The sequence below is a fragment of the Sinocyclocheilus anshuiensis genome, unplaced genomic scaffold, assembly GCF_001515605.1.
Source record: "Sinocyclocheilus anshuiensis isolate Anshui unplaced genomic scaffold, SAMN03320099.WGS_v1.1 scaffold590, whole genome shotgun sequence".
Classification (NCBI taxonomy): Eukaryota; Metazoa; Chordata; class Actinopteri; order Cypriniformes; family Cyprinidae; genus Sinocyclocheilus; species Sinocyclocheilus anshuiensis.
In genome coordinates this window covers 426,518-444,306 of record NW_015544192.1, presented here as the reverse complement: position 1 = coordinate 444,306, position 17,789 = coordinate 426,518, and the positions used below count along the sequence as shown (strand labels likewise).

Genomic DNA, 17,789 nt, shown 5'->3' with positions numbered 1-17,789 from the left:
CGCGAAGTTGGTGTATTCCCTCAGCGACCAGCACAGATCAGCTCTAGGCATGACGAAGCGGATATCGTCCTCTTTTGGAAGGCCAAACAAAGTAGTTTCGCTTTCACAACGAAACACACAGGGCCTTCACGACATGGCGACGGCGGCAACAATACTACAGCGAGAATAAAAGTTACACCTTCTTTCTTTGCGTGAACATTTGGGAGGCGTTATGCAAATCTTCCCACATAGTGACGTAGACATGTGGGGGCGTGTTAGAACGAGCCGTTTTAGGAGGGCGTGGACAAGTCTTAACTTTTATAAAGAATATCTCTTTGGATTTGAGACTTTAGTCTTTGCAACTTTAGGGATCTTATCTATGCACGAACAGCTTGTAACACTCCAAAGAGAAAGGAAATTTTGAAATTGCATCTTAAGACCCCTTTAAGGTATTAGTTCCTTTCAAATACTGAAACTTGTATTTGTATTGAAAGTGTATCTTAAAGGTCACTCTTTAATATTTCAGTAGTTCTCCTTTGGAAGCAATTAGATTAAATGGAGAGCAAATTTGCTTAAATTTTCTGCTTCTTAGAATTTTTGTCTGAGAAATACTTTTGAAGAGATCTCAACGACATCACACTGTTTTCAGATTTGCCAACATACCAAAATCTGCAATCAAGTCAAAGAGTTCAACATGAACTAAAAAATTCTCATCAAATTATAGACAATAATTTTAGAATTTTATAAGATAATCATTTAACTAAAATGTCCTGATCACTATCTTCATCAGAATTTAATATTGGTGCATTTGCTCCATAGGAGCCCTTACCATCAATCATTTGTCGGTGAGTGCTTCTGTCCCATCTGTCCTAATGCAAGGTACTTTTTGAGTTGACAGCCTGCAAACAATAACTGAAATGTTGGGGCTTCTTGGCTTACATTTCATGGCCAGTCGCTACCGATTGGTAACTAAAGAGCTGCTTGAGAAATGAGGCACTGGACAATGTACTTAGTGTACACAGAGGCACAGTGGCTCATTCTAGTGATGGAATGTAATATTATGAGAAGACAGAGAGGGAAGGGGTGAAAAAGAGCAGAAAGAAAGTGGGAGAGGGATGTATGTGTCCTCTTTGTTAGCACTGGAATTCTCCTCAAGCTCAACTCAGAGAGGAAACATTTCCCTTTTGGTCTAATAAGAGATGAGAAATGGCTCTTTGAATATGTGTGTGAGTGTGCATGCGGGATCTTTCGCTCAGTGAAAAAAGAGACTGTCTGCGCTAAATGTTTGTGGGAACTTATCATGTTCTGTAGGTCTGTGTGGATGTGGTCTTTTTGGGGTTTTCAAAGTTTTTTAACGCCAACAACCTCCAGAGATGATGATCTCCCGAGGATGCTCTTCCTAAAATATAAAGGCAGCTGTATATTTTCACTGTATACAAACCCATTTATAGAGTGTAAAATAATAAGTTTAATGTAATTAAAGACAACTTGTCATTTTCAAAAATAAATAATTGCCTTTTATTTGAATGTATTAAAATATCTGGAAATGATTATATGATTTATTATTAGAACATAATAATAAAATTATGATTATTTACTATATCTATTTAAATAGTACTATATAATATAATAAATAAGTACCATGGTTACCACAAAAATACTAACCAGCACTGTTTTCAACATTGATTATAAAAAAAAAATGTTTCTTGAGCAGCAAATCAGCATATTAGAATGATTTCTGATGCTGAAAATTCAGCTTTCCAGCAGAGGAATAAATTACATTTTAAAATATATTCACGTTGAATTAAATTGTAATAATATTTCACAATATTGCTGTTATTACTATATTTTTGGTCAAATAAATGTAGCCTTTGTCAGCAAAAGAGACTTTCGTCAAAAACATTAAAAAAATCTTTCCAACCCCAAACATGGAAATGTAGTGTACATAATACTATATATTATAATACTTATTAAATAAATATAATTTTTCTTTACCCAATATTAGAATCTTAGAGGAACATCTTAAATGTAATTTATGCCTTTGTATTGAAATGTGCAACCAAAGAGGTCAATGGGATTTAAAAACCCTGATTAAAACATGACATGTTTATATTTATGAAAGTGTGATAATTGAAATAAACTATGATCGCACAGTTATTGTGTTTCAATTCAGTTAAGATTGGCATCAAACTTCTTAGAAGTGTTCTAAAAGAGATTGCATTCAATATCACTTTCTCCTCTGATCTGAACCACAGCCTGATTTAACCGGGAGTCATGCAGAAGTGACCTTTTGAACACTCTGAAAGTGTGGGAATTACTGATGAGAAATCCCGTGAAGTGCCTTTACCTCGAAAGGCAACATTCACCAATCTAAGTTTCTCATCAGTGCTGAAAGAGATGGGCTGGGAGAGGGTTTTATCTCCTATAGTCAGCTCCTTTTAAGGTAAAACAGACCTCTGGCTTGCCCCGTGTTCTGCAAGAGGAAATCTTTTCCTAAATGTAGGATTTGCCTCAATTTGTGTGTATGTGTGTATGCAGCAAAGGGTTCAGTTCTGTCCCTTTAGGCTTTACTTCATTTAGGCGATTCTTTAACTTTGGGTATTTTATGTCCCCAAAGTTGATTTTATATAACAGAACTAACTTTTTACTATATAAAGGTCACATTAAAACTGTCTTCAAAACTTTCTACTTTGCTTTCATACTTTATTTTTGCTGCTTCTCAAATGCTTTTTTTGGATTTTGTTTTATCATTACCCCAAAACCTTGGACTTTCAATCATAATACCTGAAAATCCATCATACACATAGTATTACATTTGAAATAACATGATTAATTTGAAAATAGAGTGAAATTAACAGTTACATAAACAATCACTTGTGAACAAAGTATATTTACATTACATTTACATTACCATTCAACCATTTCTTCTTTCTTTCATTTAGGACACAAATGCTATGAAATTAGCTTTAGCAAGACAAAGGCATTTCATTGCAAGCTTGTAATGTCAGTTCAACCACAAAATGCTATTAAGTACAATACTATTCTAAATATATATAATGAATACATTTGTTGTTACTTGATTTTATTAATTAATTAATTTTTTATACAACAGGCAGAGATGGTGAACATTGCCCTGCAGGTCCAGCGTGCTTTCCTCAAAATGGCCATGACACACCAGGAGCCAGCAAAGGTACACCCAAACCAATATGTCTGCCTATGATTTCATTTACATTTAAACTAGATGTTGTAAACTGACGACGTGACATTTCACAGTTTTGTGGTCATGAAGTAATCACTTGCATTGAAGCACCGTTAGCATATCCCACACTACAGAGTTTGTCATATTTTAAGCACCATAATAACAATGTTTAGTTTGACTGAAAGTGCCTGCTGGGAGAGTCTCTTCAGCAAATGACCCATATGACTCTGTCTGTGCACTCTCAACAGATGTCTACCTGCAAATTTCTTCTGTATTGTGACATAAGTTCGAGTGAAGCGTAAGTGGAATACAGAAGGAAAGTTTGCAGGGGCTCTTATCCATTGGTTGTTGATTAGATGGAGGCAAATCGGTTTAAGCCTAAAGAATGCTTCAGTTTTGACACAAATGCAGACTAAATGACTGAAGAAGTCCAGCATACGTCACCAGAGAGAAGTCTGTCATTTCACTGGACTGAGTTATGACATTTTGATTAAGAAATAAAAGGTCAAAAAAAGTAAACAAAAAACAAACAAACAAACCTGAATGGATAAATTGTCACAATTAGATAAATTTACTGAATGTTTTTATAAAATAGGATGATGAAAATAAGTATTTTTCTCCCAAGTAGATATTTTCCAAACAGTTAGAATAATGACCTAAACTTCAGGTTTTTATCACACAAAGCTATTGTGTGCTTCAGAAGACTTGAAATAGAAATCTTGTTTTTAATTTTTTTTTTTTTTTAAATGTGTGTATGAATTTGGAATGACAGGAGGATGAGTAAATAATGACAGAATTTTCATTTTGGGTGTACTGTCACTTTAAATGAATAATTTACCCAAAAAGGAACATTTGCTGAACATTTAGTCATCCTCAGGCCATCCAAGATGTAGATTAATTTGTTTTTTCATTGGAACAGTTTTGGAGAAATTTAGCATTTCATCACTTGGATATTTTGCAGTGAATGGGTGCCGTCAGAATGAGAGTCCAAACAGCTGATAAAAACAACCAATAATCCACAAGTAACCCATACGACTCCAGTCCATCAGAGAATGGACTGAAACAGAAGCGAAAAGCTGTGTATTTGTAAAAAAACAAACAAACAAACAAACAAAAAAAAAAACATAAATTTAAGCGTTTTAACATTAAAATGTCACTTCTGGCTAAAATGCAAAATAAAGTCCATCATCCATAATAATGCTTTCTCCAGTGGAAAAAGTCTGTCCCCTGTTATCCACTATCATCAATATCCATAACATTTTTGTTTAAAACTGTTATGGAGTGTTTTTGCTCGTAAACAATGCTTGATCTGTGCATATTTTTTCTGATTCAGATGAGACCACTTTTGCTCTGGAGAAAGCAATATTATGGATAGAGGACTCTTATTTTAGCCAGAGGCAATAGTTTAAAGTTAAAATGTCTTGATGATTATGTTTATTACAAACCAGCAGCTTTTCACTGCATGAGGTTATAGTGATGTTTTTTATCAGCTGTTTAGACTCTCATTCTGACGGCACCCATTCACTGCAGAGGATCCACTGATGAGCAAGTGATGTAATGCTGAATTTCTCCAAATCTGTTCAGATGAATAAACAAACTCATCTACATCTTGAATGGCCTGAGGGTGAATACATTTCTAGCAAATTTTCATTTCTGGGTGAACTATTCCTTTTAGGGTGATATAAATTCAGTGCTTTTCAACTTAAACGCTCTGTTCTGCTGTAATGCCGACCACTTACTCTCCTCCATACTATTCTGAGCGATGTGGTCAGCCATGCGACTATGGTTTCTGTTCACATAGGGATTACCTCTCCCGTTTTAAAAAATGCCAATGCGACACATTCCTGGTGCATTCACACAGTGGCCAGGGGGAAGTGCAGGGGGCCAGCGTGATGTCATGTCATCGGACTTTGGTTCACGTTGCCCAAACAGGAAGAAGATCTGAGGCCACAGGCTATTGGATGAAAGCAGGATGGAGAATCAAACACTGGATAATAAACACACAAGTGGTAGGAAAAGTGCTGTAGCAAGACTGTTTGGAATATTTAGTGTGTTTTTCTATTTTTTATTTCGATTTTAATGGTGATTCCTGTTTAATTTGAACACAGATTCAATATTTACTGAACTCAATGAGATGTACACAGCTGAGGGACAAATCTCTGATCTGTATGTGTCAGATTAATGGCCATTGGCAGAAAATCCCATGAGATAAGATGTTTGTCTTGCACCGTTTGCGCAACGGTATTTAAATGATACCTTAAATCATGCTTGTTGAGGACAGTTGTGCTATTCCTTTTCTAAGCAAACCTAATGCTCGTTAAATGAGGCAAAAAATCCCATAGACTTGCATTGAGGAATAACAACCTAGCATGAACAATCTCGCATTGTGGTGGTTGTGTCTAATAATTAATTAAAAACAGATAGCCACAACTGCAATGGTCAAATGCATTGTTGAGGGGAGGAGGGTATTTCTGCAAATGGATTCCCACAAATCTGAATGGAAAAACACTCAACCTGAATTAGATATGCTAAGAAAAGACTGGCGACTATCTATGTAGTACTCTACTGTACGCACAGTCACCCCAGCTCAGCTTCACAATAATTCTTAAATACGTTTTTTTTTTTCTGTTGATGCATATATAAATATATCTTACAAGCATTCTCTCACTCACACACTATGTTTAGCCATTGTTCCTCTCCATCAGTAGTGTGAAGTGCGTATAGCTCCCAGGAGGGATGCTGGACAGTTGCCCTAAACCTCTGGCTTTTCTCTCTCTGTATATGTGTGTGTGGGACTGTGCTTGCATTCTGTGGCTTTTTATGGGCATGTTCTATATTTGAGCCGGTGTGTGTCTGTGGCCCTGGTCACATGACGGGCCTGTCGCTGGATGAGGAGTGTTTGTGTGGCCTGTAGACCGCAGCTGTTTCTCTCTAATTCCTCTTATAATAGAGTTGTTCTCAGTCAAAATGCATTGCACCGTGACTGACCAAGATGTTCAATCTTGGGATAATAGTGAGGTCTTTTCTGTCTGTTCAGAGGATATTTATCCATATCTTAATTTCTGGCAATTTTAAGTAAATTATAACTTCCATAGTTCATAAATATGTGTAAATATGTGTCCATTTATCTAGAATTTTATTTTATTTTTTTATTTTATTGAATTACAACTATTTCATTAAAAAAATTAAATATAAAAATGCAAACATTTTATATTTTATTTTATGTTATTCAGATACATTTTAGTTGATTTTTAAAAAATTATTTAACATTAATTGTGGATCTTTTCTGTCTGTTCAAGGGATATATATTCACATCTTAATTCCTGGTTAAATTAAGTAAATTATACCTTCCAGACTTATACAGCTAATATATGTCCAATTATACAGTATATCTAGAGTTTTTTATTTTATTTTATTCTATTCTATTTTATATATATATATATATATATATATATATATAGTCTCAAAAATAGGATAAGCTTAGTGCACATTTGAAATGTGAAGCAATCCTCTATTTTCTTACCGTATAATTCATAATCTGCCAAGAAAGCTCTTAGCTCTGGCTCCATTCATAGCTCAGAGATAGGCAGGCTATTTCTGTCCCTCTCCTTGGCTGAGCATGATGGAAAGGGAAGTTCAGAATGATGCTGGAAAGGTACTTGCACTTCGGACAGTGTCTTAACAAGGGTTGTAATGTCCAAGTATGGATGAAAGAGGCGCCTTTGTTCACAGAAATGAAAATCATGCGCATGTTGTTATGGGAGGAATTTATGTAAATACGCTTTTGCTCTTTCTCTTTTGCTCCCCCTCGCTCTTTGTCACACTTACACAAACACAAACTCAATCCACAACCCTCCACATTTCAACCTTGTTGACACCAAAAACAATTGATGAGTCACATTCAGCCACAAAATGTGTAATGAATAAACACGCATTGTACCAACATATACTGTCTAAATACACACCGTCTGTCTTGTTTGTTTATCTCTCACTTATTTGATGAGGTTGAAGTCAGGTCAATTCTGTGATTTCTTCTGATTTGCACATGAAGGTCAGTCTGAGCTGATGAGCCTGACTGAAAACAAGAAGTGGTATTTTTAGTCCAGAGAAGTCAGTCGTCCTCATTCTCCCACCAAATTCTTATGAAATGGACTGAAATGGTGGACATGGCAACTGCTTGAACACAAGCATAAATACAAAACCATTCATTTAACAAAGGAAACAGTGAGCTCCCTCTCCCCCTTGTTCAGAGGTAAACTATAAACATCAGTACAGGACAGGGCCTTACAAGGCGAGGGGGATCTCCCCATCACGGGCTGGAATGCGGAGTGAGAGGGAGGTGGAAGCTCGCTGGACGTTTCATTGGAAAAATTGGTCCCAGTATTAAAAGTCTGCTTGGGTGCCTCAGGCTCTGTGCTTTTCTCTGTGCTTGCTTAAAGGGATACTCCACCCCAAAATGAAAAATTTGTCATTAATCACTTACCCCCATGTCGTTCCAAACCCCTAAAAGCTTCGTTCGTATTCGGAACACAATTTAAGATATTTTGGATGAAAACCGGGAGGCTTGTGACTGTCCGATTGACTGCCAAGTAAATTACACTGTCAAGGTCCAGAAAAGTATGAAAGACATCGTCAGAATAGTCCATCTGCCATCAGTGGTTCAACCGTAACGTTATGAAGCGACGAGAATACTTTTTGTACGCGAAGAAAACAAAAATAACAACTTTATTCAACAAAAAAGTTGTTATTTTTGTTTTCTTTGCGTACAAAAAATATTCGCGTCGCTTCAGCCTCCCGGTTTTCATCCAAAATATCTTAAATTGTGTTCCGAATACGAACTAAGCTTTTAGGGGTTTGGAACGACATGGGGATAAGTGATTAATGACAAAATTTTCATTTTGGGGTGGAGTATCCCTTTAAAAGGTCCAATGAAATCAAAATTGGAGTTGCTGTGGAGTAGCTTTTTCTCCATGTTTTTTAGTTTTAAAATACACTGTATGCTAATAGTCTTTAATATTGACACAGTTGACTTTTAACAGATGTACACATTTAAAATCTACAGTCTTCAGGTACAGTCGCATTTTAGTTTTAGTCAACAATAACAAAACTGGATATGTGCTGCCCATACTTCCTATTTCAATAGGAAATATGTCAAAACAAAAAAAAGAAATCTTTTCAGTCTTTAATAGAAGAAAATGAATACTCTACAGTGGTATTCAGCATAAAACTTATTTTGTTCATGTTTGAAAGATATGTTAATTTAGTTAATTGAATTATTAGACTAAGTTGATTGAATTATAAAAGTAAGAGAGTGAAAAATTTAAGGGGGTCTGAATACTTTCCGTACCCACTGTATTTTATGAATGGAAGTTTCAAATGAAATGACTAAAATGCCAAATTACTGTATTTAAGTAGTTTATTAGTAGAGCCTGCAAGACAATTATCACTATTAGTATTGCTCATACAACTTCAAATATCCTAACCGGAAGTAGCTTTTTTTTAATGAATTTGGTCTGTTTTATGCATAACTCTGACTGTTTGATGAGATTTGCTGTTTGATGTTCCACAAAGGAATCTTAACTTTTAATTGATGGCTTTCCCACTGTTATTCCCAATCAGACAGAGATGGCTGACCTCCTCAGACCCCTCTCCGACCAGATCCAGGAGGTCCAGTATTTCCGGGAGAAGAACCGTGGCAGCAGCCTGTTCAACCACCTATCTGCCGTGAGCGAAAGCATCCCCGCTCTGGGCTGGGTGGCCGTGGTGAGCACTTCTCTCTGTCTCACACTTCCCATGGACAGTGTGGTGCATTCTAGTCAGTCACTAACTTCCTGTATACAAACATAATTCTGTTATAACCGATCCAGAAAATACCTGGTTTGGCTCATGCATCTTTTGCATTTGAGTCCACCAAATACACTTCAAACAATATCAAATCCATCCATTGGGCATATTTTCTTTGATTGTGACAACAGGCCGACCTCACACAAACCATCTGAGTCATTGGTGAGAGGACCACCAAATTGATGTTTGAATTTATATTTGTTTTCTATTATGTAAACTCCTCTGATGTCTTTACTGTGGCTGGCTGTATCTAATCTCTGCAATGTGAATTTGGACTAAGACAGATCTGGACTCTATCATTTTTTGCTTTAAACTACCACTGCTGTTTACATCAAAGGTTCAGAGTCTCAGTATTAGTGCTTTACTGGAAATGGATCATTTTTTCTGTGCTTATTATTTATATTAATAAGTAAGCTTCTTTGACATTCTTTTGACCCTTTGTTTTCTTGCTCTGTCGTACAGTGTCAGAAACCAGGGCCGTATGTGAAGGAGATGAACGATGCTGCAATGTTCTACACAAACAGAGTCCTGAAATATTACAAAGACACGTTAGTGCATTGTTTTTTATTTATTTAGTTCATATCAGGTCAGTTTGATATGTTAATGTGAAATGTCCCTTACAAGGTATTGTGATAATGATTCAAATTTCAAATGATTTTCAACGGTCGCTTTGTCGCGTCCAGTGTACTAGACAGACTTTAGCTGTTGCGGAGCAGACATGGTGTTACTTACCTATCGAGAAGAAACAAAGCAATCTCGGCGTCCGATCGCAGGCCTTCCGCTCCTTGAGTTCTCTCCAGCGCTGGAAAGCTGATCCGATATTTACACGGGTCCTACTTCTTGCCTTAAGCCTTCTTTTGTTCCGCAGACGTTTTCCTCTTTTGTTTTTTATCCGCCATCTCTATCTTTCTGTCGCTCGGCTCGCTAATGTCCGTCCTGTGCACTGAACGCTTTCTCCTCCACATCATGAGTAGACACGCCCCTTACTGCTGATTGGCTACAAGTTTGTTTTGCTAGTCGGCCCGAATCAGTTTTCTAAAGCGTTTTTGAAAAATCGCTTACCCCACCTTTAAGAAGGACATTTGTCATTTTCTCAAAGACGTAAACATTTTCAATGCTCGATATTATGTTTCCATTTTAAATTAGGAAAAAAATTGAAACTGTTGTACAGAAGAGCATATTTTCCATTTTTGGTCATACAGAGGCTGGTTGAATGATCAGATGATTAACAGCTATACTGTGTACATCTATCTAGATAAATAGTATAGTTATATTCATGCATGGCTGCCTTTGAAATTTATTTTCTTCCAGTTAGGGATGCACAGTCCCTGGATGCATGGTATTGGTACCATACTGCTTATTACCTTACCGGAGTTTGATAATTTTTTATTTATCAGTATATCAGTCGATATCGCATATTTAATTGTTCATGATAATTTCCCCTATCATTTTACATTTAGATAACCGTTTCTTTCATCTAACACTCACTTAAAGTTAATCTTTATTATTATTATTATTATTACAATTTATTTGAAAAGGGACCATGTACAATTATAACATAAATGTTTCCATTTCACGCATTGTACCGAATTTAGCCGAAGGGTAGTTTTCATCCGCAGTCCCTTGGCAGGTAATCATAATCATAGATGGACATAAAAACATAAGACAACTAGCACATACAATACATTAATACTTATACACATCCTATCAGAGCCAGAAAAAAACAGTAAAAATAACGCCCAGTTAAAGCACGACCATGTCAGTGTTTACAGGGTTTAAAAACACTAGTAATTTAATAACACTGTTAAATGTAATCTTTAGCAAATTTCAAAATGAATATTCATTATTTTATAGTGTACATTATAATGTTGCGATTAACTGATTTGAGTTTAATCTATGAATAGAGTTTATTCTATGAATTTAATCTATGCACACTATTGTTCAAAAGTTTAGAAATAAATTAAGACTTTTGTTCAGCTAGGATGCATTCAATTGATCAATAGTGGCAGAAAAGACATTTATAGTGTTACAAAAGATGTTTCAAATAAATGCTGTTCTTATTAACTTTATATTCATCGAAGAAGAATCTTTAAAAAATGTATCATGGCTTCCACAAAAATATCAAGCAGCACAGCTGTTTTCTACATTGCCATCACAGGAATAAATTACATTTTAAAATATATTAAAATAGAAAACAGTTCTTTTAACGTGTAATCATATTTCACAATATTACTGTTTTTACTGTAGTTTTGATGCCTTGTTGAGCATAAGAGACTTCTTTTAGAAACATTAAAAAAAATCTTACCAACCTCAAACCTTTGAACGGTAGTGTATGTAAATATTTATTTTTTTACTGACTTTTACTTGACTGATAATATGCAGCAATGAGCCCTCATGGCATCAGATATAACTGCAGTACAAGATTATGATATGCATTATTTGAAACCTGACTGAAATTCTTCATAGAGATCTTTTTTTTTTTTTTAAATGTTAAATCTTGTCTGTCATGGGGTGAAATAGTGTGTGTCAAACAGAAACCTGAGAGCCCTCACTGACTGTGTGTCAGCTGTCCCTCCTGCCATGAGGGCTCTGAGTATGTGTGGAGGTCTGTATGGTGTGGACAGGTGGTCATCTGGGTCTTTTTGCATGGGGGGTTTACCATAGAAATGCCCCCAACAAAAGCCTAGTGTGTCTCTGGCTTACACACCTGCTCTCACACACACTCCTCATAATTCAACCTCGCTTCTCATGTATTCCACATTATACCTCTCCTTTGACTTCATTTACTTCTGTATATCCTCACGCATCAGACACAATCAAACTCCCGCATCACTATGTATTTGTCTGCCGTGTTTTCCAACTTCCTCTAACAGTTTGTTTAAGTACCTTTGCCTTTTCACCTCTTCACAAGGCATCGACCTTTAGGGTCAGAGGTCGGGTTGCCCAACTGTTTAACCTATGCTGAACATCAGTACAATTACTGGGATTAGAAGTGTGTGTGTTTGTACAAGACAGGAAAAGATGAGTGTGCAACAGTTGTTTAAGCCAGTTTAAGTGTTGAAGTGGGAACCGTGTGCAACTGTCAATGGCAGCTGTGCTGACAATATAAAACAGGCATAAGTGTGCCGTCAGGGTCACACAATAGCCAACTGTGCCACACTGATCTGTTCTTTTACTTTAAATGTTGTTAAATAAGTTTATCCCAGTTGTGCCAGAAACACATGGACTGATATGAAATTATTTCGAAAATCAGGATCTGATTATTAGAGAATATCATCATCATGGAAACACATTGAGTATTGTTTTCTTAGCACAAACCATGTAGCAAGGCTTGTTTCTAAAAAGACATTTCACTGCATATCTTGACATTTTTATTATAAAATTTTGTAGTTTTACAATTTTATAATATGTGTGGATAGAGTTGAACACACATACTCTATCTATCTATCTATCTATCTATCTATCTATCTATCTATCTATCTATATATCTATATATCTATCTGCAATAAACATTTAACTAAAAAAATGTTGATTTTATGGAGGTCACCTTTTTGGAACTTCATACCCTCCATTCAGGTCAGCAGCAACACTACAGACTTACTGTAATCCATTGCCTCATACACCACCTACTGGAGTAGGACGCCCATTGCAGTGCATCAACATGGGGGTGAAAATACATTTAAATTTAGTAACCATTTTACAATAAAAAAAGTGTTATTTGAGGCTGTGAATTTACAGCTAAACTGAATTCTGTGACATGAATATTGTGTTTTTAGTTTCGTTTTTAATGTTTTTCCCATTCTGGAATGAGCATATAAGTTTCCAGCTTCTCCTGGACTAACTCTGATGTACTCCACAGGGTCCTGTAGCCCCTCCCTCGCTGTTCGGTGCTCCTTCTGATGGTACTTGCCCTCCTCCTCCCCCTCCTCCTCCTCCTCCTCCTCCACCACCAGGTCCTCCTCCAGTGTTCATGGATAACAGCCCTAAATCCGACGACACAGCAGCCCAGCACTCAGCTCTGTTTGCACAGCTCAACCAGGGAGAGGCCATCACTAAAGGTGGACAGGAGAACACTGCCAGACTACAAGATACTATACTGCCATCAAAACTGACATCAGGTGATGTGTTCTGCCTCCAGGTTTGAAGCATGTGTCTGACAAGCAGAAGACCCATAAGAACCCTAACTTGCGCTCTCAGGGAGGGAGGACACACCAGGGATCTCCAGCCAAATGTCAGAACCCCAGCTCGTCTGCCTGTGCACCTGCCAAGAAACATTCCCCCGTGCTGGAGCTGGAAGGAAAGAAGTGGAGGGTGGTAGGTGCCCATCAACCTACATGTGTCTGACTGTGTTCAGCGTTACACCATGCTACACGTAATGGTTCTGCTACAGTTGCCCAAATACTTAAATACTTTTGCAAAAAATAATCTATCCCACAATGCAATGATCTTGATATTTTCAAGTCATTATCATTAACCAAGCCATTTAGTCATTATCCAAAAGCCATTTAGTTAATATATTGGAAATAAAAATGCATATGAACAATTTACAAATAAAATTTAAATGCTATAATGGTATATATTTTTTTAAAATTTATTTGTGAATTGACTTAAAATTGTTGGTTTGCATTGCATAATGACTAAAAGCTGCACAAATGACGCATTAAGCAGTACAACTAGTGAACTAAAGGAAGTAATACAAAACAACTTGTGAATTAACAGAAAGCAAATAAAAAACAATTCTCCACACTCCAGATCAAAGGCAAAGTCAACTCCATCATAGTGGGTAAGAGGAGCTCCTCATAACACCAGCTGCTCTTATTCAGTAACGTTATCTTCTCCTTTAGAGTTGCACCGCACAGCACGCCTAGCCAATGTCTGTCTCTCTCCTCACAGATAACTGTAAGAAGCTCGGACTCGTGTTTGACAATGTGGTGGGCATCGTTGAGATCATCAACTCCAGAGACATTCAACTTCAGGTTAGACGTAAATATTTGTGCATAACAAGTTGCAGGCTGAAGTGTTTTGTTCTGTGTGTGATCTGCACTTAGGGTTGTTATTGTAAAAGAGAATGTGTTAGCATAATGTATGTGCATGAATTATGGTCATAACTGCCAGAATCAATAAAGAATATGAATGTTGAATAGCGTTGTGGTATGCATCTGTTGATACTGAAGAGATGTTAACATACACAAATTACAGAGTCAAGCTTTAATTTTGTAGCTGCTATGTGCTGTTATAGCAAGAATTGCTAAGACGTTGCTACATAATATTGTCGAATTCGTCAACCACATACAGAACCATTCTAAAGTTTTGAATCAGCAAGATTTTTTTTTAAAGAAATTAAACTTTTTTTTTTTATCAGCAAGGATGCATTAAATTGATCATTAGTGACAGTAAAACATGTTACAAAAATGTTGTTTCAAATTAATGCTGTTCTTTTCAACTTTATATTCATCGAAGTATCCTGAAAACACTAAGCAGCACAGCTGTTTTTATAAAAAAAAAAATGTTGAGCATAAGAGACTTTTGTAGCCCGTTTTCACCAAGTAGGAACTCATGGCTCAAAAATGCAAATTCTTTTAAGCTAATTGTAGTTTTTGGACTTTGGACTATATTTTGTTGCCTGTGAACAACACATAACTTGTTTTTGGCCTTTCAGGTAATGGGAAAAGTTCCTATTATTTCCATTAACAAGACTGAGGGGTGCCATGTCTACTTGAGCAAGGATTCACTTGACTGTGAGATTGTCAGTGCCAAGAGCTCTGAGATGAACGTCCTTGTTCCTGAGGGAGAAGATGATTATGTGAGTTTATTTACACTGAAAATATCTACCAACAGAGATCATTCTCAGTTGTATAGGAATTATCTCCCAAAAAGTGGGTTGGATGAATGTAGAAATTTATTAATATAACACTCGCCATATACTTGTAAACTAGGAGACTGAACCCTGCACTTGTAGTGACATTCTATTGATTTACCATGACTACAGCATGTGTTTAGTGGATCTATTGTGTGTATTTGGCCTGTAGGAGCATCAGGAGCAGTCTCATGACCTGGTGATAGAGGAAACCGAGCTCAGACAGGTGGTTTATGTCTTTAGCTGTAGCAACTCCACACTCCAGATCAAAGGCAAAGTCAACTCCATCATAGTGGGTAAGAGGAGCTCCTCATAACACCAGCTGCTCTTATTCAGTAACGTTATCTTCTCCTTTAGAGTTGCACCGCACAGCACGCCTAGCCAATGTCTGTCTCTCTCCTCACAGATAACTGTAAGAAGCTCGGACTCGTGTTTGACAATGTGGTGGGCATCGTTGAGATCATCAACTCCAGAGACATTCAACTTCAGGTTAGACGTAAATATTTGTGCATAACAAGTTGCAGGCTGAAGTGTTTTGTTCTGTGTGTGATCTGCACTTAGGGTTGTTATTGTAAAAGAGAATGTGTTAGCATAATGTATGTGCATGAATTATGGTCATAACTGCCAGAATCAATAAAGAATATGAATGTTGAATAGCGTTGTGGTATGCATCTGTTGATACTGAAGAGATGTTAACATACACAAATTACAGAGTCAAGCTTTAATTTTGTAGCTGCTATGTGCTGTTATAGCAAGAATTGCTAAGACGTTGCTACATAATATTGTCGAATTCGTCAACCACATACAGAACCATTCTAAAGTTTTGAATCAGCAAGATTTTTTTTTAAAGAAATTAAACTTTTTTTTTTTATCAGCAAGGATGCATTAAATTGATCATTAGTGACAGTAAAACATGTTACAAAAATGTTGTTTCAAATTAATGCTGTTCTTTTCAACTTTATATTCATCGAAGTATCCTGAAAACACTAAGCAGCACAGCTGTTTTTATAAAAAAAAAAATGTTGAGCATAAGAGACTTTTGTAGCCCGTTTTCACCAAGTAGGAACTCATGGCTCAAAAATGCAAATTCTTTTAAGCTAATTGTAGTTTTTGGACTTTGGACTATATTTTGTTGCCTGTGAACAACACATAACTTGTTTTTGGCCTTTCAGGTAATGGGAAAAGTTCCTATTATTTCCATTAACAAGACTGAGGGGTGCCATGTCTACTTGAGCAAGGATTCACTTGACTGTGAGATTGTCAGTGCCAAGAGCTCTGAGATGAACGTCCTTGTTCCTGAGGGAGAAGATGATTATGTGAGTTTATTTACACTGAAAATATCTACCAACAGAGCTACCATAACCTTTCATTTCAACAAATAACTTACTTGATACATTATGTCATGGTACCAAAATAACAAGTGTTCCATTCCAGAGGTTTGACCTGCTTTATATTCAAATGTGAGGGAAAATCAGCCTTAAATTGAGACATTGTTTATACATTATTTGACTAATATATTCTTGTGTATTCAACAGAGGGAGTTTCCAATCCCAGAGCAGTTTAAAACGGTTTGGGACGGCTCCAGCCTGGTGACAGAGCCCACAAAGATTGCTGGTTGATTCCTTTTCCAGCTCGTCATCTCTTTCCTCCTACCCAGAATTCTTCATGCACTTTCACTGTATCACACTGTTAGCGGAGACGGAAGAATTCATACATTGTGGTTGTGAGAGTTTAAGGCTCGTAAAATTCAAATTAAGTGCAAAATATGGACAAACAAGTATTATTTCCCCACACAAGTTATGAAACCTTTGAACAAATCTCTGTTGGATATTTTCCCCCTTAATTTTAGCAGCAATAAAATACCTAATTATACATAAAAGAAAATACACAGGATGACACCATTATGTGTGAATATGGGAATTTTTCAGTCAGCAACTCAAAGTACTAAGTTAAAGTTACATTTTGATAATTTTTTTCCATAACAATATTTATTTATTTTAATTTTTTTGTCTATGTCTTTTTGACATTATAAAATACTTTGTGTTGATGTCCTAAATTGTCATGTTAAATACATTTTGGTTCTGTGTAGTAACATAATAAAAAAGATAGAATATTTTGAATATATTATGACTATATTTAGCTATAACTTGTTTTTATAGGGAAACCAGCCCTTTGTGTTTTGTGCAGTAACATTTGACATTTACTACAGATTTACTTTCAGATCATAATATTTTCTTCTGCAAAAAAACATGTTTATTTGGCAAGGCAAACTTGTATCTTCAGGCTTTGGACGCAGAATATATGCAATCATGAGCAGAGGAGAAAAATCAATGGACATTTTACAATCAACCCGCTTTTTATTCTAGGAGTGTGACAACTGGTCTTTGTTCTGCAACTGAACTGAGTGCCTTTGGGGGTATGTTTGATAAGATTTTATATTATTTTAATATAGTTTAAATATTGCTTTATATTTCATTTATAATCTCAAGACTGCTCATTTCTGAAACTTTGCATTGACGGCCACCACGTCATTCAACACCATCAGGGTAGTAATGACATGTGCTGTGTTATAACATTAAGTAAATACAGCTAATAAATATCCAACTTCATGTCCAAAATTGTTTCCTAGATGTTCTCACTTTGCACTCACACCTTTACATCTGCTTGTAAATTTCAATGCTTTAAATGTTTCTTCAACAGGAAGGTCTTGAACACTTCAGCTCATTTTGAGTGTATGCCAACATGTGTTAATATGTAGCATTCTTCAGTCCTTAAAAGGGAATTGTGTTACATTTGCTTGGTCAGTAAACAGTCTACATTTAACTAACAATGTAATGCTCACTTAAGCATGATGCTTAAACACAGTAGAACATGTACAATGTATTAAATCACATGCCTTAAATTGTACTT

The 17,789-nt window shown here is 36.2% G+C and overlaps 1 protein-coding gene across 1 annotated transcript in view; it reads left to right on the top strand.

The window, feature by feature from the left end:
* The window catches only part of LOC107696511 (adenylyl cyclase-associated protein 2-like), a 19,830-nt gene extending 3,076 nt beyond the window's left edge, over positions 1-16,754 (top strand). Inside the window, exons 3-11 of the mRNA XM_016496870.1 lie at positions 3,092-3,169; positions 8,798-8,941; positions 9,485-9,570; positions 12,869-13,080; positions 13,161-13,336; positions 15,052-15,175; positions 15,286-15,368; positions 16,052-16,195; positions 16,415-16,754. Of these exons, the coding sequence (XP_016352356.1) occupies positions 3,092-3,169; positions 8,798-8,941; positions 9,485-9,570; positions 12,869-13,080; positions 13,161-13,336; positions 15,052-15,175; positions 15,286-15,368; positions 16,052-16,195; positions 16,415-16,498 (1,131 nt within the window). The 3' untranslated portion in view covers positions 16,499-16,754. The remainder of the gene's footprint in view (positions 1-3,091; positions 3,170-8,797; positions 8,942-9,484; positions 9,571-12,868; positions 13,081-13,160; positions 13,337-15,051; positions 15,176-15,285; positions 15,369-16,051; positions 16,196-16,414) is intronic.
* The last annotated feature ends 1,035 nt before the right edge of the window (positions 16,755-17,789 follow it).